The sequence below is a fragment of the Anomaloglossus baeobatrachus genome, chromosome 10 (assembly GCF_048569485.1).
Source record: "Anomaloglossus baeobatrachus isolate aAnoBae1 chromosome 10, aAnoBae1.hap1, whole genome shotgun sequence".
Taxonomy (NCBI): Eukaryota; Metazoa; Chordata; class Amphibia; order Anura; family Aromobatidae; genus Anomaloglossus; species Anomaloglossus baeobatrachus.
In genome coordinates this window covers 51882436-51909285 of record NC_134362.1, presented here as the reverse complement: position 1 = coordinate 51909285, position 26850 = coordinate 51882436, and the positions used below count along the sequence as shown (strand labels likewise).

The window sequence follows — 26850 nt, the reverse complement described above, 5'->3', positions numbered from 1 at the left end:
GCGAGCCACGTAAACGGGAACTTTGTGGTTGTGACGGGATGCTATTAGGTCCACGTCCGGAGTGCCCCATTTGCGGCAGATTGAGTGAAAAACTGCCGGATATAGGGACCACTCGCCACTGTCCACGGTTTGACGGCTGAGATAATCTGCCTCCCAGTTTTCCACGCCTGGAATGTGGACTGCGGATATGGTGGACTTGGAGTCCTCCGCCCATTGAAGGATGCGTTGTATCTCCAACATTGCCAGGCGGCTGCGTGTCCCGCCTTGGTGATTGATGTAGGCGACCGCTGTCGCGTTGTCAAATTGGACTCGAATGTGCCTGCCCGCCAACAGGTGGTGAAAGGCTAGGAGAGCTAGAAGCACAGCTCTGGTTTCCAGCACATTGATTGAAAGGGCTGACTTGGACGGAGTCTAAGTGCTCTGAGCTCTGTGGTGGAGATGTACCGCTCCCCAGCCGGATAGGCTGGCATCCGTGGTGAGAATCACCCAGGACGGAGTCAGGAAGGAGCGCCCTTGGGACAGGGAGAGGGGTCGAAGCCACCACTGAAGAGAGCTCCTGGTCCGTGGCGACAGAGCCACTAACCTCTGTAAGGAGGAAGGCCGCTTGTCCCAACAGCGGAGAATGTCCAGCTGCAGAGGACGCAGATGGAACTGGGCAAAGGGAACCGCCTCCATGGAGGCCACCATCTGACCCAGCACCTGCATCAGGCGCCTGAGGGGATAACGGAGGGGCCTCAGCAGAGAGCGCACCGCCAGTTGGAGGGACTGCTGTTTGACTAAGGGCAACTTCACAAGTGCTGGCAGACTCTCGAACTGCATCCCTAGGTACGTGAGACTCTGGGTCGGAGTCAGAGTGGATTTGGGAAGATTGACAATCCACCCGGATTGGGCTAGAGTGGCAAGAGTGAGCGAGACACTCCGCTGACAGTCTGCGCTGGATGAAGCCTTGACTAGAAGGTTGTCCAGGTAAGGAATCACTGCCAACCCCTGGAGGTGCAGAACTGCAATCACTGCTCCCATGACCTTGGTGAATACCCGAGGGGCCGTGGCTAACCCGAAGGGGAGAGCCACGAATTGGAAATGTTCCTCTCCGATTGCAAAACGTAGCCAACGCTGGTGTGAAACTGCAATTGGCACATGCAGATAGGCATCCCTGATGTCGATGGATGCCAGGAAATCCCCTTGGGTCATTGAGGCAATGTCTGATCGCAGAGACTCCATGCGAAAATGCCGCACCTGAACATGCTTGTTGAGAAGCTTGAGATCCAGGATGGGCCGGAAGGAACCGTCCTTTTTGGGGACTAGGAAGAGATTTGAGTGGAAACCTCTGAACCGTTCCCGGGCGGGAACCGGCACAAGGATGCCACGGCCTGAGAGAAGGCGGCGGCCTTGGAGCAGGGGGGAGTTGACAGAAAAAATCTGTTTGGCAGGCTGGAAGAGAATTCTATCCTGTAGCCGTGGGAGATGATATCCCGCACCCACTGATCGGAGACGTGTTGAAACCACGCGTCGCCAAAGTGGGAGAGCCTGCCACCGACTAAGGATGCTGCTGGAGCGGGCAGAGAGTCACGAGGACGCTGCCTTGGAGGCAGCACCTCCTGCGGTCTTTTGTGGACGCGCTTTTGGGCGCCAGTTGGATTTCTGGTCCTTGGCTTAGTTAGTGGACGAGGCCGAGGGCTTAGAGGACGACCAGTTGGAGGAACGAAAGGAACGAAACCTCGACTGATTCCTGCCCTGGATAGGTTTTCTGGTTTTGGTTTGTGGCATGGAAGTACTCTTCCCGCCAGTAGCTTCCTTAATAATTTCATCCAGCTGTTCACCGAACAGCCGGGACCCAGCAAAAGGGAGTCCAGCAAGGTACTTCTTTGAAGAAGCATCTGCCTTCCACTCTCGAAGCCACAAGATCCTGCGGATAGCGAGGGAATTAGCCGAAGCCACCGCAGTGCGCTGAGAAGCCTCCAGCATGGCAGACATGGCATAGGATGAAAAAGCTGAAGCTTGGGAAGTCAAGGAAACCATTTCGGGCATAGATTCCCTGGAGAGGGAATGCATCTCCTCTAGAGAAGCAGATATGGCTTTGAGAGCCCACACTGCTGCAAAAGTCGGGGAGAACGAGGCCCCTGCCGCTTCATATACAGATTTGGCCAGAAGGTCAATCTGTCGGTCAGTGGAATCCTTAAGAGAGGTGCCATCAGCCCCCGATACAACGGTCCGGGCTGAGAGTCTAGACATCGGGGGGTCTACCTTTGGGGAGTGAGCCCACTCCTTGACCACCTCAGGTGGAAAGGGAAAACGGTCATCAGAACCACGCTTTGGGAAGCGTTTGTCAGGACAGGGCCTGGGCTTGGTCACAGTGGCCTGAAAACTGGAGTGGTAAAGAACACACTCTTTGCCCTTTTAGGCGAGGTAAACTGGTGCTTTTCTGCCAGGGAGGGTTGTTCCTCTGATACTGGCGGATTGAGGTCCAGTACGGAATTAATGGACGCAATCAAATCACTAACATCTGAGTCACTTTCGGACAGATCAATGGGGTATATGGAGTTAGCCTCCGAGCCCCCAGTAAAGGCATCCTCCTGGTCCTGCGAGTCAGCTCCTGAATCAGAGCCGCGGGACGAGGAAGGAGAGGGAACCCTGTGTCTCTTCTGAGAAGGACGGGGTCTGGGACCAGATGATGAATCCTCTGTGAGCTCCGGTCCTGAGAGACCCCTAGCAGCAGAGGCACCCTGTGAAGGGGGCTGATGCATATTCAGCAAAGTCTTGGACAGAAGTCCCATGGACTCAGCAAAGGACTGGGAGATACTTAGAAAAGGATTCTACCCAAGCCGGGGGTTCAGCCACAGGAGCAGGAGCAGCCTGAGAGACCCCTGGGAGTGAGACTCCAGGCTGAGGCACCGTCAGGTTAGAGCAGGCATCACAATGTGGATAGGTGCTCGATTCAGGCAGTAGGAGCTTACATGCAGTGCATACTGAATACAGCTTTGGAGCCTTGCTCCTCGTGTGAGACATGCTGCTGGAGTGGGGGCTCTGACAGAGAATGACCCCCAGAGAGTATATACAGAGGTCCACAACCAGAGATTGTGGCTTACCAGACTGCTGGAGCGGTGTTGTGTGCCCTCCAGATCCCAAAGCCCAGACCCCAAGCACCTCAGCAGAGATGCTGCAGACCAGCGCTGCAATGACTGATCGCAGGGGGAACGCTGACAAAATGGCCGCCGGAGCGAAGAGAGGGGGTGGGACTTGCTTAAGGAGCAGGATCTGGAGGGCCATAGAGACCTACAGGGGAGGGGACATACACTGCAGTGAGGAATGTCCCTCCCCTGTGCAGAACGGCCGCCGGGCAGAGCCGAGCCTGTCCCTCTGCATGAATGACATGCGAGGGCAGAGAAACCAAAACTAGGCCTCCGGCGAAGTCGGGGCCTAAATTTGAGCGGTGCGGCCGATGCGCAGGCACCATCGGCGCGGTTCTCAGGCGACAGCCAGAGAACCCGCCGGAAATGTCATAAAACACAAACAGCACACTCTCCCACAACAATAAAGTACAGGGACCCCCAAATATAAACGTCTCAGGTACTTAGCTTGCTGAGACGCAGGGTTCCAAGTCCCTGGGGATGAGTGCTCCGGTCCAGCAGGGTCCTGAAGGGCTGCGGATGGAGACCGGTCTCCTGCAAAGCATGGAGAACCGTGCTGGCTCCCACTTCAAGCCAGAGCCCAGGTGGGATGGTGAAGGTGTGAAGCCCCGCCGGTGTTGTGTGTCGGTGCATTACCTTCAGGGACTCCACGTAGCTGGATCTGGTCACAGGTAGGAGATCTTCTTCTTGTCGTGACGCCACTCTCAGTATTGCGGCCAGTAGGGACCGCCACTGCAGGTTGAGGGTCGCCTGGGGCTGATGGTATGTGCAGTTAGTTGGAATAGCCTCCTGAGAGTGAGGCAAGCCCCAGGGCCCGGTGTAGATGCGTAGTACTACAAGTCGCAGAATGACTCACACAGGCAGAACTGTCTTTCAAGGGCTTTACTCACATTTGATGGCAGGGTGAGTAGCCCGGGCGTAGCTGAGATGAACCAGGTGGGAACCAGGTATCCTTCAGGCTGACTTTATGAGGGTGACTACCAACTCGCCTTCCTTAGCCCTTGGTGGTTTGGGGTGACCCCGACTTTGAGTCCCTATGGGGGTCACCCAGGGAAGATGCTGCAGCCTCTCTCCCCTTCGTTCGCCGTGTGCTTGTCGCCTGGGCCAGATCACTCCAGCTTCTTGCCTCCTGTGAGCTATGGGCCCTAACTGTGGCTACGTGGCTGCGGCTTTTGTGGTGTTGTGGTGTGGGCTTTGAGAGCCCCACACCGGCAGGTTTAGCAAAAGAAAGCTGGATCTATCTCCGCTTCGGGATCTGCCGCCCGTTTGGGCCTGGTACTCTCTAGCAGTCTCCTTACTTCCCACTCCGTTGCTCTCTCTCTAGCTGAAGATGGATTTCGGGTAGCACTCCTAGTTGACCGTTCTCCCCCGTCAGTAGCCACTGCGCGGGCGCTGTTAGACAGCAACAGCCCCACAGGTCTGCTCCTCACTGAGCCCTATGGAGTTCTGCTCTAACTGACTCACTGCCCCTCCTCTCCTGTTCTTGCCTACGCCACCTAGCAACCAGATTCTCTTACCACACCCCTTGAGAGGAGATGGAGGCTTTTGGCCCCCTCCACTATTCCAGTGAAGGCCAAGGCTTTTCCCCCTCCTGGGATCCCCAGGGGTCCTCTCATGGGTACATGTGTGAGACCTGATCACTATGCGCCTGTGTTCCACACCCCGGTCAGCCTTCTGGATTACCTGTATTGTACTGTCCCCAGCATGGGTGCAGTACTCAGTGGTGCCTGACCAGGTCAGGGGCGCCACATTCCCCCTTAGTTATCACCAGCACGTCCTCGGGCTGCAAGACAACATTTTAAAATGCATAAAACATTAAAACATGTAAAACATTTAAAAGCACCAGGTACCATACATCACCACCCTCCACCCACAAGTCCGTTAACCCACCCAAAACCCTCTCACGTTGGCCGCGGCTTCAGCCACTTCTGGCAGGATGTAGAGGCGGCTTACATGGGCTGGTGGTTTCAGGGTATACCTGGCCTGGTGGATCCGCGCCTTCAGCCTCTTCTGGCAGGATGCAGAGGCGGCCTCCACAGTTGGTGCTGACCAGGTACCCTCTTTGTGGTGGAGAGCCAGGCCCCATAAACAGGCATGCTCTCTGGTCGCAGGTGAGCCAAGGCCCTATATACGGACGGGCTCCTCCTGGTTGCAGACGAGCCAAGCCCCTAAACAGGCTGACTCTGGTGGCGGTGGTGCCCTCTGGTGTAACTATTTACACTGCGAGAGTTTGTGGCTATAGCCAGTTCATAGCCTTAAGGTTTATGGTTTTCTCACAATAGTTTTTGTGGGCACATGCTTAAACGTAAACGTTGCAAAACAAACTTTTCAAAACTTTAACTTTCTAACTGCTGAACTTCTTACTTTCCTTTACTCCTCCATACCAGGGCTTTGGCCTGTTGGGCTGCGGCACCTGCTGCTTTCTTGCTCTTTGTCGTCGTCTGAGGTAGTTTCATCTGTAGATTCCTTGTCTTTTCTTTCTTGATCTTCATCTGTTTCCTTTGCTGCATCTGTTTCTTTATCTCTGTCTTTTCTTTCTTCCTTGGGACATGGCACTACATCAAGCGCATACAATCCTCTTTCGCCTTCATGCATAGTGAATTGTACTGTATTTCCCATCTTTAAGTTTCTGCCAGGGTGTCCTCTAGGCAGATGAGCGTTCACATCTCTTCTGTTGACAAATATCCCTTCTTTGATACCAGGGGCTACAATGAATCCATATCCACTTCTCAAATTGAAATCCTCTACTACTCCTCTGCAAAGGGGTCCTCTGACCTGGGCTTTGGCTCTTCTCAGGAACCTTTTCTCCTGTAGATCTCTGGCTGTGACTTCTCTCTGCTCTGGAGACTGTGGTGCAGGGGACAGCGTTGTTCTGTTGCGACGCCTGGTCTTGCGGGCTGGGTTCTGCTGGGCTGTTACCTCAATGCCTGCAGGGCCCCAGGTGAGGTTTCTGGGCTGGTCTTCGTCAGCAGACGGTGTCAAGTCCTCCTCATCCCAACGGGAATAGGGTAACATCTCCGGCTCTGAGTATTGCTCCACCGCCGGTGGCTCCGGAGTCAGCTCCTCAGCTTCCTGGCCTCCTCTCCCCCTTAGTTCTTCTTGGCACTCCTTTGGTGGCAGTGCTGGGGATGGGCTTTCTTCAGCAGGCCCAGGCGGGGGACTCTTTGGCGTGGTTGCTGCAGGGGTTGCCGGAACCCTCTTGGGGGTGTGCGGAGGGAGCAGATACCGATCCACCATCTCTTGTGGGAACTGGGCCTCTAGGTCAGCCTTCAGCTTCCAGTATTCGGGGTCCTCTCCTATCAGGGACTTCCTAGCAGGGACCTCTTTGGACTGGGGAGCGGTGTCTGCTCTGGCCTTGCAGCAGGCCGGGGTAAATGGTGATGCAATCTCTTTGCGGGCCGCGCCTGGCATGGTGGCGGCCTGGTCTTGGCGGGCCGCGCCCTGCATGGCGGCGGCCTGGTCTTGGCGGGCCGCGCCCTGTTTGGCGGCGGCCTGGTCTTGGTGGGCCGCGCCCTGTACGGCGGCGGCCTGGATCGGCGTCGCAGCTGTGATGGAATCTGTGCAGGCTGGGCTGGGCGTCGCTGCAGGGACCGGGTCTTGGTGGGCCGAGCAGGGCATCGCTGCGGCGGCCGGGGCTTGGCGGGCCGGGCCTAGCAGGGCGGCGGCCTGGGTCAGCGTTACGCCTGCGGCGCGGATGAGGGTCGCGGTGGCAGCCGGTTCTTTGCGGGCCGGGCAGGGCATCGCTGCGGCGGCCTGGGCTTGGCGGGCCGCACCTGGCGTGGCTGCGGCCTGGCTCAGCGTCGCCGCGCCGGGCGCCTCTTCAGGGACCGCGGGCGTGGCAGCAGGGGTCAGGGCATCCGGGCCGGCAGGGGTAATACTGGACTCACCCATCGGTGGCAGCATCGGGGTCTGAGTCGTCGCCGTCCGGTCTGGCACTCGTCGTGCGGTTCCCCTCTCATAGGCCTGAACCGCGGCAGCCATCTCCAGAAGTTCCATGCGTTCTTCTCGGATCTGCTCCACGACCCGGGTCTCCAGTCGGTCGCAGAACTGGGCCAGCTCCCGATACCACCAGGCAGCGGAGCCCGGTTCTGGGTTTCTGCGGTCAGACGCCATTTCTTCTGTGTCGTCTTCTGCACGACTCTCCAGCTGTGGACTCGCCGTTGCCTCTAGTAGCAAGCTGTTCAGTTTCCGCTCTGCCTCTTTCAGCAGCTCCTCTCCCAGCAGCAGGCTTCTGGCTCCCTTTCTGTCCCGACGTCTCTGGACGCTTCCACTCTCATAGCTGGCAAGGTCAGAACTCTGCAGGGGATCTCTGGGTAGCCACACCTCTTCGTGGGCGGTAACTTCTTCCAGCGCGGGCTGCTGTTGTTTTTCAGCGCGCTTCTCATGGTGGCAATATGGCGGCGCTTCCAATTTTTCAAGCGGACCGCCCAGGCACATGGTCACCTGTCTGAACAGGTCTAGTCCTTATCCTGTTCGTGACGCCAGATGTGAAGCCCCGCCGGTGTTGTGTGTCGGTGCATTACCTTCAGGGACTCCACGTAGCTGGATCTGGTCACAGGTAGGAGATCTTCTTCTTGTCGTGACGCCACTCTCAGTATTGCGGCCAGTAGGGACCGCCACTGCAGGTTGAGGGTCGCCTGGGGCTGATGGTATGTGCAGTTAGTTGGAATAGCCTCCTGAGAGTGAGGCAAGCCCCAGGGCCCGGTGTAGATGCGTAGTACTACAAGTCGCAGAATGACTCACACAGGCAGAACTGTCTTTCAAGGGCTTTACTCACATTTGATGGCAGGGTGAGTAGCCCGGGCGTAGCTGAGATGAACCAGGTGGGAACCAGGTATCCTTCAGGCTGACTTTATGAGGGTGACTACCAACTCGCCTTCCTTAGCCCTTGGTGGTTTGGGGTGACCCCGACTTTGAGTCCCTATGGGGGTCACCCAGGGAAGATGCTGCAGCCTCTCTCCCCTTCGTTCGCCGTGTGCTTGTCGCCTGGGCCAGATCACTCCAGCTTCTTGCCTCCTGTGAGCTATGGGCCCTAACTGTGGCTACGTGGCTGCGGCTTTTGTGGTGTTGTGGTGTGGGCTTTGAGAGCCCCACACCGGCAGGTTTAGCAAAAGAAAGCTGGATCTATCTCCGCTTCGGGATCTGCCGCCCGTTTGGGCCTGGTACTCTCTAGCAGTCTCCTTACTTCCCACTCCGTTGCTCTCTCTCTAGCTGAAGATGGATTTCGGGTAGCACTCCTAGTTGACCGTTCTCCCCCGTCAGTAGCCACTGCGCGGGCGCTGTTAGACAGCAACAGCCCCACAGGTCTGCTCCTCACTGAGCCCTATGGAGTTCTGCTCTAACTGACTCACTGCCCCTCCTCTCCTGTTCTTGCCTACGCCACCTAGCAACCAGATTCTCTTACCACACCCCTTGAGAGGAGATGGAGGCTTTTGGCCCCCTCCACTATTCCAGTGAAGGCCAAGGCTTTTCCCCCTCCTGGGATCCCCAGGGGTCCTCTCATGGGTACATGTGTGAGACCTGATCACTATGCGCCTGTGTTCCACACCCCGGTCAGCCTTCTGGATTACCTGTATTGTACTGTCCCCAGCATGGGTGCAGTACTCAGTGGTGCCTGACCAGGTCAGGGGCGCCACAAAGGAGCGCGGCATGTAAGGCTCCAGCCTTGGAATCAACCTTAACAACACCGCCGACACAGTGGAGTCAGAAGGGACATGCCGGGGGTCCAGACTTGGACCCGCTTTTCTTCAAACTCTTTCCAAAAATCAAAAATCAGATGAGAATGCATGTGTGTATGTATGCCTCCTGACACAAAGCAATAAACTGGCTAGATCTGGTTCTCCAGGGGGTGTATAAGCTCAGAGGGAGGAGCTACACTTTTAAGTGTATTACTTTGTGTGTCCTCCAGAGGCAGAAGCTAAACACTCATTGTCTGGGTCTCCCATAGGAACGATAAAGAAAAAGCTGGTGACAATTCATTTTAACAGGTAGTATATTAGGCTTTGAGACCTGGGGGGGCTTCATTAGGCCACCAACCGCCATGTCCTCAGTTCTCAGGTTTTGGTGGGGATGACTGTTCTTTTTATTGCAGGGGACGTCAACTGTATGTGACATGACATAGCGTGCATAAACATATAACACTTTTTGCTGCCCTGGTGTAAATATATATCGTGGTGCGAGAAGGAGTTAAGTATCCATGAAGGATTAACGACACTCTAGCCATTATATCTATACTTGGACAGCATTTTCTGCTTACGGGCCTCAATGTACTGACTGTTCTGACTGTCTAGAATCCTGTGGATCAATCTGCAGAATTATAAATAAGGGCAGCTCAGTGGTTAGCAACACATACTGGCTCGGTGGTTAGAACTGTTGCTTTGCAGCGCTGGTTGTTTGGGATCAAATCCCACCAAGGAGAACATCTACGACGTGTTTGTATGTTCTCCCTATGTTTGCGTGGGTTCCTCCGGGTTCTCCGGTTTCCTCCCACACTCCAAAGACATCCTTATAGGGAATGCAGATTGTGAGCCCCGATGAGGATGTCTGTAATGCTAGTAGTCATATAATTGATGCAAATTTTACACCTATAGACTAATAATGGTGAACGGTTGTTGACGCTCGTCTCTCACCACAGTGCGCAGCTTGCTCTCGGATGCCAGGTACAGGCTGTTCTTGTAGCAGTTCATCAGCTCCTCCTTCTGGCTGGGACTTGGATTACCCTGTGCCACGGGCCCCACTGTGTGAATAACATCTAAGGGGAACAAACCACAAAATTATCTTTGGGACGTGTGCACACTGTGTTTTTATAACTTTTTTTGGTGCAGTTTTTTCACAAAACTGCAAGCAAATCCTTATGCCAGCAAAGTCAATGAGAATCCTGAAGTGTAGTGCACATGTTGAGGTTTTCCTTGCAGATTTGGTGCAGAAAATAATCAATTCTTTATGCCTTTTTCACCATTGAAATAAATGAAAAACGCATGCAAAAAAAGCATCAAAAATGCACAAAAAAAGTGGCAAAAATGATCATTCTTGCTCTGCATTTTTCCTGCCAAGAGATGCAGAAATAGTGCAAAAATTTCTGCAACCAAATACTGAACATGTGCACATAGCCTTAGCAAAAAAACAAAGTAACATGTGCAGTAAGTGATGTGTTGCTCCTCTAGGTACATAACCCGTGATATGTATTTTCGGCTTATACCATGTCTCCATGGTACTATGGCTCTATGATACTCACACAGTCCTCATGCAGTGCTTTTAGCAAGTGCGGCCCTATGTAGGATCATCGCCATGGGCGTAATCTGATGTAATTTATTTGAGTAGGGGGTACTTGACTTAGAAACATTGAAGAATATTGCTCTACACTGGTATTTGTGAAAGCACAAAGCTAACGTTTTAAGGCTTGTGCTTCTTGCGGAAGACTGCAGGAGAATCAAAAACAATAGTTTATACTTGGCATAAAACATATGGTAATTTATAACAATATATAAATTACAATCAGGTGTACATAACAATCAGGTACCAGTTGGTCAAAAAAAAGTCATAACCCTGTGAAAAAAAATAAATACCGTACTTTTTGTTTTATCAGACACACTGGATTATAATACGCACCCCCAAATTTAGAGAAAAAAAGTGGAAAAAATATGGGGTCCGTCTTATAATTCGGTGCGGTCTTACTGGAGGAGGGCAGCAGCGGTGGTGGAGCGGAGTCTCAGGAGGCAGAGGCGGTGGTGGAGCAGGGCAATGCTGCGGGTGGTGCAGCGGGTGTCCCAGATGCTCACTGTGGGCTCTGAGGCAGGCGGAACAGCTAGAAACTGTCACCAGCGCAGGCTTCACAGAAATGGCGCCCAGAGTCGACATGTGCGCAGATGGAGCACTAGGCTCAAGTCAAGATCTCATCTGCGCACGCGTCACTTCCAGGCACCATTTTTCTTATTCATTTGAGTCGCCTTCCCACCCTGATGAAGCTGTAATCACAAGCAAGGGCATTTATATTCTGGTGAAACGTGCGTTGGATGGCTTGGGGGCTTATTTTGGTGGGGATACCCTTTGCTGGAATATATGGTACTTCTTGTACAGAGTACTCTCTTCTCCTAGAAACCTGGTGACTGTTATGTTTGTACCCTATAGGCAATGCCACTAGTATGTTCATTGTGTGTTTGTTACAGCCTATTAGGTCTTTACATGCCATATTTTTGCCAGGATTTGGGGTATATAATGTCTCTTTTTTGTTTGACACTGCTACACATGTTGTACCAACTTATGATATATTTGTATGAGACATTCATTACTGGTCCAGGTAATGGGCACTTTATAGCTACACAGCTACTTTTTGTCCCTGCTCAAGGGTTACTCATCCCCTTTCCATGCTGTTTTTAGTGGTTTTATCTGTGACCATTCCGTGTTGATTCTTTGTGTGTCCTGTGTGTGTTTTTGTACATCCCAATAAATATTGTAATTTTTTGCACAATTTAATACTCTGGTTTTCCTGTTGTCGATGTATGCAATGGAGTAAGTGCTGGTCACAGTTTGCCCCCTTTGGGGCATCTGTGAACTTACATTGTCAAGTTACGGTTATGAGGTATATTATTACCATTTTTCTTAAGTCTGCTGCAGGGAGATCAATGGGCCGGAGGCAGCGCATGCGCAGATGAGATCTTGAGCGGAGAGCTCTGCGCACGCGCCAACTCCAGGCACCATTATTTGAAATCTGCACCGCCGACATTTTCAGAATGGCGGCCCCTGCCTCATAGGCCGCAGCCCAGTGCACCGCCCGCAGCATTCCCCCGGCCTCCTGTGACCCTTCTCCACCACCCCCAGTGAGCTACGTTCGGATTATAAGACACACCCCTCATTTTCCTCCCACATTTTTGGGAGGAAAAGTGCATCTTATAATCTGAAAAATACGGTAAACAGTGCATTTTTATCGCATTTGTTGATGCGTTTTTGAGTGTAGTTTTGTCACAAAACTGCATACAAACCCTTATGTCAGCAAAGTCAATGAGAATCCTCAAGTTTTGTGCACATGTTGCTTATTTTTTCCCTTGCAGATTTGGTGCAGAAATAAACCTGTGACATGTCAATTCTTGCAGTGTTTTTCCATCCCAAAATGCTTGAAAATTGCATTGGAAAAAAAACACACCAAAAAGGTACCAAAAACGCTGCAAAAACACAATTTTTTTTTGCCAAGAGATGCAAAATTGTGCAGAAATTTCTTCAACCAAATAGTCAACGTGCGCACGTAGCCTAAAGGCTGCTTTACACACAGCGACGTCGCCCATGTTGCCCATGGCGCACAATATCACTAGGATCCGTCACACATACTTACTTTCCTAGCGACGTCGCTGTGGCCGGCGAACCGCCTCCTTTCTAAGGAGGCGGTTCATACGGCGTCACAGCGACGTCACACGGCAGGCGGCCAATAGAAGCGAAGGGGCGGAGAGCAGCCGAAGGAAAGACATGTCCACCTCGTTGCCGGAGGACGCAGGTACAGTGTTGTTCGTCGTTCCTGGGATGTCACACGTAGCGATGTGTGCTGCCTCAGGAACGACCAACAACCTGCGCCCTCCAACAGCAACGATATTTGGGATTTGAACGACGTGTCAACGATCAACGATTAGGTGAGTATTTTTGATTGTTAGCGGTCGCTCGTACGGCTCACATGCAATGACATCACTAACGAGGCTGGATGTGCGTCACGTCATCTCGTTAGCGATGTCATTGCGTGTAAAGCCCCCTTTAGTGGCTCATTGGTTAGCACTGTTACTTTGCAGTGCTGGGATCCCACCAAGGACAACATCTGCAAGGAGTTTGTATGTTCATCCCGTGTTCGCATGGGTTTCCCGATTTCCCGATAAAACATCGCATTCCACTCGGACCAATATTAGCCTATGTCCCAGCACCCATGAGCGATTATTTTCTCAGCCCTAATCAGACCGAGAAAACAATCGCAGCATGCTGCGAGTGTAATGTGAGACTCTTTAGGGTGCTTTACACGCTGCGACATCGCTAGCAATGTCATGCGCGATAGCACCCGCCCCCGTCATTTGTGCGACATTTGGTGATCGCTGCTGTAGTGAACATTATCGCTACGGCAGCGTCACACGCACATACCTTTTCAACGACGTCAATCCCTCCTTCAAGGGGGAGGTGCGTTTGGTGTCATAGCGACGTCACTGCGGCGTCACTAAGCGGCCGCCCAATAGCAGAGGAGGGGCGGAGATGAGCGGCCGAAACATCCTGCCCACCTCCTTCCTTCCGCATTGCCGGTGGACACAGGTAAGGAGATGTTCGTTGTTCCTGCGGTGTCACACATAGCCAGCGGCATGCACCACCAACGATATTATGAAAAGGAGAGACGTGTCAAGGATCAACGATTTTTGACGTTTTTGCGATCGTTGATCGTCGCTCCTTGGTGTCAGACGCTGCGATGTCGCTAATAGCGCCGGATATGCGTCACTAACGACGTGACCCCCGACGATATATCGTTAGCGATATCACAGTGTGTAAAGCACCCTTTTCTCTCGCACCCATTCAAGTCTATGGGGCAAGAGAAAGATCGAACTGCACTCGCAGTACACCAGTGTTCCGCGAGTGCAGGGCGAAAATGGCAATAGCTGGCTATGGAGGAGAGAGGGAGATAAATCCCTCCCTTTCCTCCTTCGTGCCGGCCCACCCCTCCTCAGTGCCGGCCCGTCCCCCGCAGCTGAGGTCCGATCGCATGATTGGACCTCAGTCGCAGGGACACTCGCATGACACTCGGCTCCTGCTGTGCTGCCAACATGAGCCGAGTGTCCTGTGAGGATCGCACTAGTCCCCGTGTGGCCCCGGCCTATCTCTAAAGCGCTGCAGAATATGATGACGCTATATATAAAGAATCATAGTAATAAAAATTTAAAAAAAAAGTTAAAAAAACGATCGATTAAGTCCGCACTCACACTTGGCAGGCAACAGGTAGCCGCAGGTAATTTTTGCTTGTCCGGTCTCACACCCTCCCAGAGAGCTGCATTCTAGCTTCAGGAGCGAGCCCGCCGCCCGATGTATGCATCCATCCACTAAAAGAAGAAAAGGTACAATTTGTGAGCAGAGAGAGAGAGGAATATAAAAGCAATGGTAGATGCAGAACAATAGCAATCAGCATCCAGCTTATATAAGAACAGAGAGGGAAGTGCAGCACCATGGAGGGCTACCAGCGTGCTCCATCTGTGGAAGGAGGGATATTATGCAGATCTCTAAAGGAGACTGGGTGTTTTTAAAGTAATCCTCCTGTGTTCTTAGGCTTCTCTTCATTAATACATGTCAGGCCGATAATCTACTATATAACGTACTGGCTTAACATCACCCCATAATTCTTGTCCTTCTAACCTTTATAAATGCGCTTCTTGCTGTCAATATTCTAAGTCGTCTACCTCTTACTGTTCTAATCTCCCCCCCACCCTCCCTCTCTGTGTGATGAATCCTCTCGCTATCTGCCATGGTATAACTCCTCTCCCTCTCTCTGTTGTGTTCTCTTCCCCTGTGGGACACAATTAAATATCATCTCATGAATTGGTTCTAATCTGGTAACTTGTAATTTAGCTGGAAATCAAATCAACAACGTGATACACGGAGCAGCTGACCTCCATAGATGCAGATTTAGAGGATCAGATCAGAGCAAAATGATTCTCTTCCATGTCGATGCTAAAAAAAAAAATGAGGACTGGAATGAAAATGCGAAAAGCTACAAAAACAGAACAATAGCGACAATATGGTGCTCTGTAACCTTGGTGTATCAAGGTTTTCCAGTGTTACATCACCGTCCTTTATATATATATTGTTTTTTGCAAACATGTTTGGAAGAACATATGTCTTTCGGCAACACATTGTTTTACAATAATAGACATTCTATATTGTTTGGTATCTATACATTCTGCTATTATCTCAATAAACTCAGGGAAAAAAGCAAACAAACACCATAAATGAATATTAAAATCTGCCATCATACTCCTCCAATTTAAAGGGGTATTCTCATCTCCAAAATCCTAACCCAATATATAGTAAATATAATAATAATAATAATAATAATAATAATAATAACAATATTACCAAATACCTTCAAATAGAAATGTAGTATAGTTCTCCTGATATAGCCATACCTTTTACCTCATGTGCCGGTCATTGCAGCTTAGGTATCCATGGTTATGACCACTCATATAGTGACAGTTAGTTAGTTGCTATTTACCTCATGTGCAGGGCATTGCAGCTTAGGTATCCATGGTTATGGCCACTCATATAGTGACAGTTAGTTGCTACTTCCCTCATGTGTAGGGCTTAGGTATCCATGGTTATGACCACTCATATAGTAACAGTTAGTTGCTACTTACCTCATGTGCAGGGCATTGCAGCTTAGGTATCCATGGTTACGACCACTCATACAGTGACAGTTAGTTGCTACTAATCTTATGTGCAGGGCATTGCAGCTTAGGTACCCATGGGTATGACCACTCATATAGTGACAGTTAGTTGCTACTTACCTCATGTGCAGGGTATTGCAGCTTAGGTATCCATGGTTATGGCCACTTACAGTGACAGTTAGTTAGTTGCTTCTTGCCTCATGTGCAGGGCATTACAGCTTAAGTACCCATGGGTATGACCCTCATATAGTGACAGTTAGTTGCTACTTACTTCATGTGCAGGGCATTGCAGCTTAGGTATCCATGGTTATGACCACTCATACAGTGACAGTTAGTTGCTATTTACCTCATGTGCAGGGTATTGCAGCTTAGGTATCCATGGTTATGACCACTCATACAGTGACAGTTAGTTGCTACTAATCTTATGTGCAGGGCATTGCAGCTTAGGTATCCATGGTTATATCCACTCATCTAGTGACAGTTAGTTGCTACTTCCCTCATGTGTAGGGCTTTACAGCTTAGGTATCCATGGTTACGTCCACTCATACAGTGACAGTTAGTTGCTACTAATCTTATGTGCAGGGCATTGCAGCTTAGGTACCCATGGGTATGACCACTTATATAGTGACAGTTAGTTGCTACTTACCTCATGTGCAGGGTATTGCAGCTTAGGTATCCATGGTTATGGCCACTTACAGTGACAGTTCGTTGCTACTTGCCTCATGTGCAGGGCATTGCAGCTTAGGTACCCATGGGTATGACCCTCATATAGTGACAGTTAGTTGCTCATGGATACCTAAGCTACTGCGATGCCCGGCGCATGAGGTAAGAAGCATAGCAAATCGGAAGAACTATATTATATTTCTAATTGGAGGTACTTGTATTTGCTAACATTATTACACCTACTACATATTGAGATAGGATCCTGGAGATGGGAATACCCCTTTAAATGTGCAAATTTCCCAATTCTATTTGTCCTTGCACAAAATATATTTTAGCTGTACACTGTGGAGATACCTGCCAAAAAGTTTTTTTTCCTTTAAATAAGTTTTACATATGCACATCCTTTTATTCTGAGGTTACTAATATATAAATCACGCACCGATGCTTTTCAGAACAACAATTATGTGGAAAGGGGACCTGTCAGCAGGATAAAAGTGTATAATTTTGCTTTTTTTTGTTATTCTTGCTGCTTCCTTCAGTATTATGTTGTTGGTTTTTTTTAATCCACCATAGATATGGGCCTTTTTATTTTCTGCTAATTTTTATGTTAGTTACAAGTGGGCAGTGTTCACAGGATCCTCAGGGGCGTGTCTCATAGGATCCTTGGGGGCGTGTCTTTAGGTTGCTCTGCATTATTAGCCTGTGAGTGACGCCTTCTTGTAATCACCATAGAAATTAGCGCCAAATAAAAAAAGCTCAAATCTCTGGAACCATAGTGTGGATTTTAGAAGGAAAAAAGCGGATTACTCAGGAGAAACAGGAATAAAATAAAAGCAAGTACTGGCCACTATTGACCGAGTGACAGATCCTCTTTAAGAGATTGTTCCATCTGGGATTATATAAAACAAAGAAAGGAGGAAACACTGGCATCATTCAGCGAGCTAACCGCTCAATCTTCCTATTTCAGGTTTATACACGCATTATATGGCTTGTAAATTTCTTTGCATTCTGGCCACGGTGCTCATTACAAAAGACAACATTCCATACAGTCCATGTGAAAAGAGACGGAAGGCACTCACCAGATATGCGTTAAAAAAAAGCTGTTTTATTCGACCATCAGGTCAGGGGGAAAGGCGTGAGGGAGGTGGGTACACACAATCCGTCGGACGACGGCCGTTTCGTGGAAGTGTCGGTTGTAAAGACACGAAACGGCCATCGTCCGACGGATTGTGTGTACCCACCTCCCTCACGCCTTTCCCCCTGACCTGATGGTCGAATAAAACAGCTTTTTTGACTCGTGGAAGCGTCAGTTGTAAAGACGCGAAACGGCCGTCGTCCGGCGGATTGTGTGTATCCACCTCCCTCACGCCTTTCCCCCTGACCTGATGGTCGAATAAAACAGCTTTTTTTACCGCATATCTGGTGAGTGCCTCCTGTCTCTTTCCATCTGGGATTATATATCGACAGGATTTACCATAAATGTTCAATAACTACGAGTCCCATCCCTGGGAGCCACATCTATAAACTTGGGCCCGTTCATACTGAAATGAAGGACAGAGCAGAAGCCTCTGCATTTCTATTAAGGCTCCATGTAGGTTTTTTTTTGGAACCCTGGCCTTCGGCTTGTATCTCAACCTCATCTCTGTCTGACCCCCGTGTGCTGATCCCGGCCTGTCTGATTACCTCTCCATTTACTGCATACTAGTAGTGCCTAGCGTCACCTTGTGACAGTCATCACACAATACTTTCAACAAAAAGTCCTCTAAAAAAAAAGTAGCTGCAAACACAGAAGTTAAATTACCTACATATTTTTTTTACTGATAATATTGACCTATTGGGGGGAGGTTTCTGCTGCAGCAAACTGTCTGAAGGCCAGACAATGGATTGAGAGAAGTAGAAGGGGCAAAGACTGTCCTTTAAGGAAGCATACAAAATAATCCTTACAGTAAAGAAGAACTCCCCCCCTCCCCCCCCCCAAAAAAAGAAAAATCTCTCTAATTCCTTAGCAGTATGTTTGCGGTATAATGTGTATACAGTGAAATATTTACAGACTGATGTCTTGTCCCATTCTGAGCTGCCTCTGAATCATTTGCCTGCAATCTAGCTTAGCCGGCTCACACAGTGTCTTCAATGTGGACCTGTAATTGCTTCCCCAATGTAAGTCTATGAGACTCACGTAGACTTAAATTTAGAGAGCAATTTACAATCCGCACATAGCACTATTAAGCAACATAGCAGTCACGTGGTTCAGAAGAGGATCAACATGTCGCTGGGAATCAGAGGTGACAATTGTTAAGTATTTAAACACATGCACACACTGCTGAGGGATAAGAGGTTACACAATTTATTTTGGGAGTGCTTCTATAATATACTGCACTTAAAACTGAGAAAGGATACTAATATTATTATTATTATTAATAATGATAATAATGATAATAATAATAATAAAAAATAATTATCCACTACTGTGTTCATCATGGCCCTAATAAAAGTAATCTCTCAGAAGATTTTTGCTATGAAATCTGAGAGCAGCATGATGTAGGGGCTGAGACCCTGATTCCAGCGATGTGTCACTTACTGTTCTGCTGGCTGTCATTTTAATAAAATCACTGTTTTCTCTGCTGCAGATCTAGCAGTGCTCAGAATACTGAGCCCCGTATAATGCCGCCCACACCATTGATTGTCAGCACACTATCAGCACTGTACATTGACAGTCGCTAATCAATAGTAGGGGCGTGGTTACACAGAGCAGTTGGCTAGGAGGCACAAGACAGCTAGTCATTTAGTGATAATCTCCTGCTGATAAAATACTGATTTTTTTTGAAACCTCAGCACACAGGACAATAAGTGGTATATGATTTGTCCTGAAGAAGAAGCCATAAGGCTTTGACATGCGTAAACACACAAAATAATATCTTCTTCATAGATCCTCTTTTTTTCTACGTCAGCGCCTATTAACCCTTTTCTCTCCATCTTTGAACTGCATCTCTACGCGGGTTCTGCTGCTGTATTTACGCCATAAGGCGTGTGTATTTCATGCAGTTATGCTGCGATCTGCACCGCAGCGTAACTGCATGCGTCCTGCGTACCCAGCATAATCGATGAAGATTATGCAGAAGCCGTGCACACGTGGCGTATTAGAATGCAGCGCTTCGGCTGCTGCCCGAAGCGCGCATTCTAAGAAGGGACATGTCACTTATTCCGTGCGCTCTGCATGCAGTCCCACCTCTGTCTATGGGAGGGGCTACACTCAGAGCGATTTGAAGCGCATGTGTGCTGTTCAAATCGCTGCAGAAATTTCTGCAGGGACAGAACGCTACGTGCGCACATAGCCTTACAGTGTTTGTGGCTCTCACAACCACGCCAGGTGAGTCTACCCCTTACAGCACCTTTGCTGACAGTGTTTTAGGATAAGACCCTATTTGCACTTACTGTGTCTTCCAGCATTTTTAACCATTTATTGAAACCTCAGCACACAGCCCAGTAAGTGACGGACAAATCACTGGAATTAGGGTCTCTGCCCCTACACTATGCGGTTCCCAGATTACATAGAACAAAGCTACTCACAGATTCCCTACAAGTCCTAGACACTCCTCTGTACTGCTGCTGGCGTCCTCTTCCACCCGTGTCCATATGTCTCCTGGTTTTGCTGCGGAGAACTTCAGGCAACTGCTGAAGTCAGTCGCAGGCCACCGATTGGCTCCAATAGTCATTTTCCTGCTGAGCCAAGCTCTTCTTGGCGGCTATGACAAAATGTGACCGCTGCAGCCAGTCAGTGGCCACTGATTGGCTGCAGTGAGGTCTCATGCTGGAAGAGGAAGCCAGGAGTCACTGGAAGCAGAACAGATGAGCAGCGGGGCTCCTGTGAGCGAGCATTTTTAACCAATTTTGATTACAGAAACAAAACGGCATACAAGAGTAGAAATGTCCTCGATGTAATGTATCTGCAGACTAAACAATTAAATACACAAACACAACATTCTCATCTACTGCTCATGCCATTTCTAAAAATGCTTAGATCAACAATGTGGTTATAAGCTGGGACTGTGTTTGTGAAATTGACACCCATATTAATTACTATGTAGAAATCACATTAGAAGCAATGCACGGTCGACTCAACATTAACCTGGAATCATGGCCAAGATAAAATAACTACAAATGTTTCTAGTTTCAAATATTTTATCAAATATTTTCAGTATTGTTGTAAGTAATGGATTAAAGGGTTATTCTAATAGCACACATTGTATAAATGCTTAAAGGAATCCGTCACCAGGTTTTTGCCCCCTAATGTGAGAGCAGCATAATGTAGCTGCAGAGGTTCTAATTCCAGTGATGTGTCACTGCTTAGTGAAACTTTGATAAAATCACTGTTTAATTAGCAGTAGATTATCATTACAGGACTACTTGGCGTGCTGCAGGTAGTCCAGCAAATTCATGAGCTCTGTATAACTGCTAGATCTGCAGCAGAGAAAACATTGTATAAAAATGACAGTAAACAGCTCAGCAAGTGACACATCTCTGGAATCAGGATCTCTGTCTCTACATTATGCTGCTCTCAGGTGGGGGAGCAAAAACCTGGTCACAGAGTCCCTTTAACAGGTATGTGTCCCACTTTTAGGAACTGAATGCATGTCAGGATTTGGAGTATTTTGGCTCATCCAAGCATTGAAAAAAAAAAAGAAATAGTAATGACTCTTAAACACAAATAGTTCCTGTGTCCACCTCAATACACAGTCCAGCAGGTCAGAATCTTACGATATATTATATACATACACTGTAGATATATAGAAATATATAGAAAAAATACATATATGTACACAATTAGCTATTCGTGGGTCCAGATTTAAAGGATATATATATACAGTAATATATATATATATATATATATATATATATATATATATATATATATATGCATGTGTATATATATAAATATATATACACACATATATATAGATATATACACACATACACATACTGTACATACACACATATTATATAATATTTATATTATAGAATATTTATATATATATATATATATATATATTACACACACACACACACACACACACACACACACACACACACACACACAGCTCTGGCAAAGATCAAGGGACCACTTCCGAATTGTCAGTTTTTCGGATTTTTCTCTTTTTAGGTATATTTTTGAGTAAATTATTCTTTTATTCTATAAACTACTGACAACGTCTCCAAATTTCCAAGCAATACATTTTGTATTAATTTTCTGAAAATGAGAAATGGTTACCAAAACAAAACAATGCACAGTGCTTCCAGACCTCAAATAATGCAAAGAAAACAAGTTAATAATCATTTAGAAACAACAATACTAATGTTTTATCTCATGCAGAGTTCAGAAATCAATATTTTGTGGAATAACCATGATTTGTAATCACAGCTTTCATGCGTCTTGGCTGCTTTCCACCAGTCTAACACGCTGCTTTTGGGTGACCTTATGCCACTCCTGGTGCAAAAGTGTAAGCAGTTCTTCTTTGTTTCATGGCTTGTGACTATCCATCTTCCTCTTGATTACATTCCAGAGGATTTCAATGAGGTTCAGGTCAGGAGATTGGGCTGGCCATGACAGGATTTTTGATGTGGTGGTCCTTCATCCACACATTGACTGACCTAACTGTGTGGCATGGTGCATTGGCCTGTTGGAAAAAACAGTCCTCAGAGTTGGGGAACATTGCCTGAGCAGAAGGAAGCAGCTGTTTTTCCAGGATAACCTTCTATGCATCTTGAGTCATACGTCCTTCGCAAAGATGTTTGTTGAATTTTCTTTACCTAATTTTCAGCTTTGCCCAACACCTGGTCATCTAATGGTTAGATGGAGACCTGGAGAGGTATACAAGCCACAGTGTTTTGCAGCCACTGTGAAATTTGGTGGAGGATCGGTGATGATCTGAGGATGCTTCAGCAAAGCTGGAATCAGGAAGGTTAATCTTTGCGAAAGACATATGAATCAAGAAAAACTGTTGCTTCCTTCTGTTAAAAACAGAAAAACAGAAAATTTGGAAGTGGTCTCTTAATTTTTGCCAGAGCTTTATATATATATATATATATATATACATACACAGTGCCTACAAGTAGTATTCAACCCCCTGCAGATTCAGCAGGTTTACACATTCGGAATTAACTTGGCATTGTGACATTTGGACTGTAGATCAGCCTGGAAGTGTGAAATGCACTGCAGCAAAAAAGAATGTTATTTCTTTTTTTATTTGTTTTTTAAATTGTGAAAAGTTTATTCAGAGGGTCATTTATTATTCAACCCCTCAAACCACAAGAATTCTGTTTGGTTCCCCTAAAGTATTAAGAAGTATTTCAGGCACAAAGAACAATGAGCTTCACATGTTTGGATTAATTATCTCTTTTTCCAGCCTTTTCTGACTAATTAAGACCCTCCCCAAACTTGTGAACAGCACTCATACTTGGTCAACATGGGAAAGACAAAGGAGCATTCCAAGGCCATCAGAGACAAGATCGTGGAGGGTCACAAGGCTGGCAAGGGGTACAAAACCCTTTCCAAGGAGTTGGGCCTACCTGTCTCCACTGTTGGGAGCATCATCCGGAAGTGGAAGGCTTATGGAACTACTGTTAGCCTTCCACGGCCTGGACAGACTTTGAAAGTTTCCACCCGTGCCGAGGCCAGGCTTGTCCGAAGAGTCAAGGCTAACCCAAGGACAACAAGGAAGGAGCTCCGGGAAGATCTCATGGCACTGGGGACATTAGTTTCAGTCAATACCATAAGTAACGTACTCCACCGCAATGGTCTCTGTTCCAGACGAGTCCGTAAGGTACCTTTACTTTCAAAGCGTCATGTCAAGGCTCGTCTACAGTTTGCTCATGATCACTTGGAGGACTCTGAGACAGACTGGTTCAAGGTTCTCTGGTCTGATGAGACCAAGATCGAGATCTTTGGTGCCAACCACACACGTGACGTTTGGAGACTGGATGGCACTGCATACGACCCCAAGAATACCATCCCTACAGTCAAGCATGGTGGTGGCAGCATCATGCTGTGGGGCTGTTTCTCAGCCAAGGGGCCTGGCCATCTGGTCCGCATCCATGGGAAGATGGATAGCACGGCCTACCTGGAGATTTTGTCCAAGAACCTCCGCTCCTCCATCAAGGATCTTAAGATGGGTCGTCATTTCATCTTCCAACAAGACAACGACCCAAAGCACACAGCCAAGAAAACCAAGGCCTGGTTCAAGAGGGAAAAAATCAAGGTGTTGCAGTGGCCTAGTCAGTCTCCTGACCTTAACCCAATTGAAAACTTGTGGAAGGAGCTCAAGATTAAAGTCCACATGAGACACCCCAAGAACCTAGATAACTTGGAGAAGATCTGCATGGAGGAGTGGGCCAAGATAACTCCAGAGACCTGTGCCGGCCTGATCAGGTCTTATAAAAGACGATTATTAGCTGTAATTGCAAACAAGGGTTATTCCACAAAATATTAAACCTAGGGGTTGAATAATAATTGACCCACACTTTTATGTTGAAAATTTATTAAAATTTAACTGAGCAACATAACTTGTTGGTTTGTAAGATTTATGCATCTGTTAATAAATCCTGCTCTTGTTTGAAGTTTGCAGGCTCTAACTTATTTGCATCTTATCAAACCTGCTAAATCTGCAGGGGGTTGAATACTACTTGTAGGCACTGTATATATATATATATATATATATATATATATATATATATATTGTGAGACTGACCGGGGTTGTCTATGACGGCCGGTACGTCTCGCCCCTGTTGTGCTCCCTCCATGTATAGAAAGCAACTCCACTCCAGGGTTAATGCTGTTTCCCTGCAGGCTGAAAGGAGGGTTAAAAGAAAACAGGAACATGGGCGTGGTCCCCTAGTGTGAGGGAGTGAACACAACTCCCTGAGTTTCTGCCAAAGAAACACATGTGAGCCATTTCTGGAATCTGGCTTGTTGGTTCTGGAGGAGGACATTCCGGAACGTGTTGTGTGATGTTTTGGACTTTGTTTGTGCAATAAACCGTGTGCTGTGACCATTGGTGCCTGGATCCCGTGTCTTCTGCCACGCAGCCGACCACGCTACCTCACAGATGGTGGAGAACGCGGGCATGCCAGCCCGGTGAGGTGTAGCATCCATCCCTGGTGACCCAGTAGCGCATGTCCTGGATTCGAGCGGCTATACTACAGCCCAAACCCGGCGACGCCATGGAGGACATACTAAAGCAGCTGGCTCAGGCTAATGCACAGCAACAACAGACCAATGCACACCTTCTCCGGTCGTTGGATCGTCAGCAGCAACAGCACCAGCACTCCTTGCAATTGCAGGAACAAAGGCACCAAGAACATCTGGTTCTCCTGGCCAAGTCGATCCGTGCCGGACCGGCAGCAACAACCCCGGGACCAGGTGACGACGGCAGCGTCCGGAAAGCGGTGAGACAAGCGTTGCAAAAGATGACCCCGGGGGATGATGTGGAAGCGTTCCTGGCGGTGTTTGAGCGGGTGGCCGAGCGGGAGAAGCTGCCGACCCCCCAGTGGGCTGAGGTATTGTCGCCCTATCTGACGGGGGGAGCCCCAAAAAGCGTACCTGGACCTCTGTACCGAGGACGCCATAGAATATGAGACCCTGAAAGCCGAAATACTTGCTCGGTTGGGGGTGAATACCTATGTACGGGCTCAGCGGGTAAATCAGTGGTTCTATGAGGAAGTCAAACCCGTACGCTCCCAGGCCTACGACTTGTTGCATCTGGTAAAGAAGTGGTTGCAGCCTGACACTCTGAGCCCTGCGCAAATGGTGGAGAGGGTAGTGGTTGATCGAATGGTGGGTAGGACAGGGCGACCCAAGTACCCTAATGTGCCTGGTGGAGCGGCACGTGGCTACGCAGGACTTGATACGGGACACTGAGACTTTGCGTGCCGCCCGTCAGTCCGGCCCCTCCAAGCCTTGGGCCAAGGACCCACCGCTGACACCGGTGCGGGAGTCCGCTACCGTCCCGTCTGAGGCCGCGCCCGCCGTCCCTGAGGTCCGGAAGGCTATGTACCCTAAACGACAACTCGTCAAGGGGGTTTCCTTCCCTATTAGATGTTGGCGGTGCCAACGGGTGGGACATATGGAAGCCCAGTGTCCACTCACCACGGAGCCCATGGAATGTGGGGTTACCCGGTGGGGTTCAATGTATGCTCAGGCGGTGTGTACCGCGGACCTTGTCTCCCCGGAGACTGAGCCCCACTTGTGCCAAATACAGGTGAATGGATGTCCGGTTACAGGCTTGTTGGATTCCGGAAGCTTAGTGACCCTTGTGCGATCAACCCTAATGGGTGAAGTAAAGGCCACAGGACGTACAGTGGGGGTGGTTTGCATACATGGGGACCGCCGAGACTATCCTACGGGGGTTGTCACCATCACAGCACCCTGCGGTCAGGTGCAACATGAGGTGGGACTTATGAACACTCTTCCCTATGTCGTGATCCTAGGAAGGGATCTGCCGTATTTTTGGACTCTATGGAAGGGGCCTCCTAAGTCCCCTCAGGTATTGGACAGTCCGGGACCTGAGCCCGACAATCCCGAATCCGGGACGCCTGCCGTAGGGGTCCCCATGATAGGGACAGAATGTGAACCCGATAGGTCACCCCTAGAGGTATTGGCAGGAGAGGCTGAGATGGTCGAGCCCATCCCGGAGTTGGAGGCGTCCCCGGATACATTTGGGACAGCCCAACTCCAGTACCCTACATTAATACTTGCCTGGAGTCGGGTGACAGTGGTTGACGGGGTGGCACAGCTGCCCGGTGCCCAGGTAAGGTACCCCCATTTCGCTCTTAAGCAGGATTTACTCTACCGGGTAGATGAAATACGGGGCGTGGGGGTAGAGCAGTTGGTGGTGCCCCAGCCGTATCGCCGGCGGGTCCTCGACTTGGCTCATAAACACCTGATGAGTGGCCACCTAGGGGTCAAGAAAACGCAGGAGCGAATATTGCAAAGGTTCTATTGGCCCGGGGTCTTTGGGGAGGTAAAACGGTTCTGCGAAACCTGCCCGGAGTGTCAGCTTACCGCACCCCTGGCCCACTTTCGCAGTCCGTTGGTACCGTTACCCATTATAGAAGTCCCTTTTGAACGGATAGGGATGGATCTGGTGGGGCCCCTCGTAAAGTCCGCTCGAGGGCACCAACACATCCTAGTGATCGTTGACTATGCCACCCGGTATCCAGAGGCGATACCTCTCAGACATACTGCAGCGAATCTTATAGCTTGGGAGTTGTTTGCTGTGTTCTGCCGGGTGGGGTTGCCCAAGGAGATCCTTACGGATCAGGGGACCCCATTCATGTCTAAAGTGACCAAAGAGCTATGCCGGCTACTCCAGATCAAGCAGTTGCGTACGTCTGTGTATCATCCTCAAACGGACGGTTTAGTGGAGCGATTCAATAAAACCCTGAAAACCATGCTCAAAAGGGTGATTTCCAAAGACGGGAAAGACTGGGATATGATGCTTCCCGATTTGATGTTTGCCATCCGAGAGGTGCCACAGGCATCCACGGGGTTTTCGCCTTTTGAGTTGTTATACGGGCGACATCCCCGGGGATTGTTGGACCTGGCAAAGGAAACATGGGAGTAGGAGACCACCCCCCATAAAAGTGTGATTGAACACATTTTAGGAATGCAGAACCGC

The 26850-nt window shown here is 49.0% G+C and overlaps 1 protein-coding gene across 2 annotated transcripts in view; it reads right to left on the bottom strand.

The window, feature by feature from the left end:
• MACROD1 (mono-ADP ribosylhydrolase 1) overlaps window positions 1-26850 on the bottom strand; it is a 1024390-nt gene that overhangs the window by 46278 nt on the left and 951262 nt on the right. For both annotated transcript variants that reach the window (XM_075326035.1, XM_075326034.1), the window contains exons 5-6: window positions 14063-14179; window positions 9758-9879 (exon numbers count right to left, since the gene is read on the bottom strand). In XM_075326035.1, the coding sequence (XP_075182150.1) occupies window positions 9758-9879; window positions 14063-14179 (239 nt within the window). The remainder of the gene's footprint in view (window positions 1-9757; window positions 9880-14062; window positions 14180-26850) is intronic.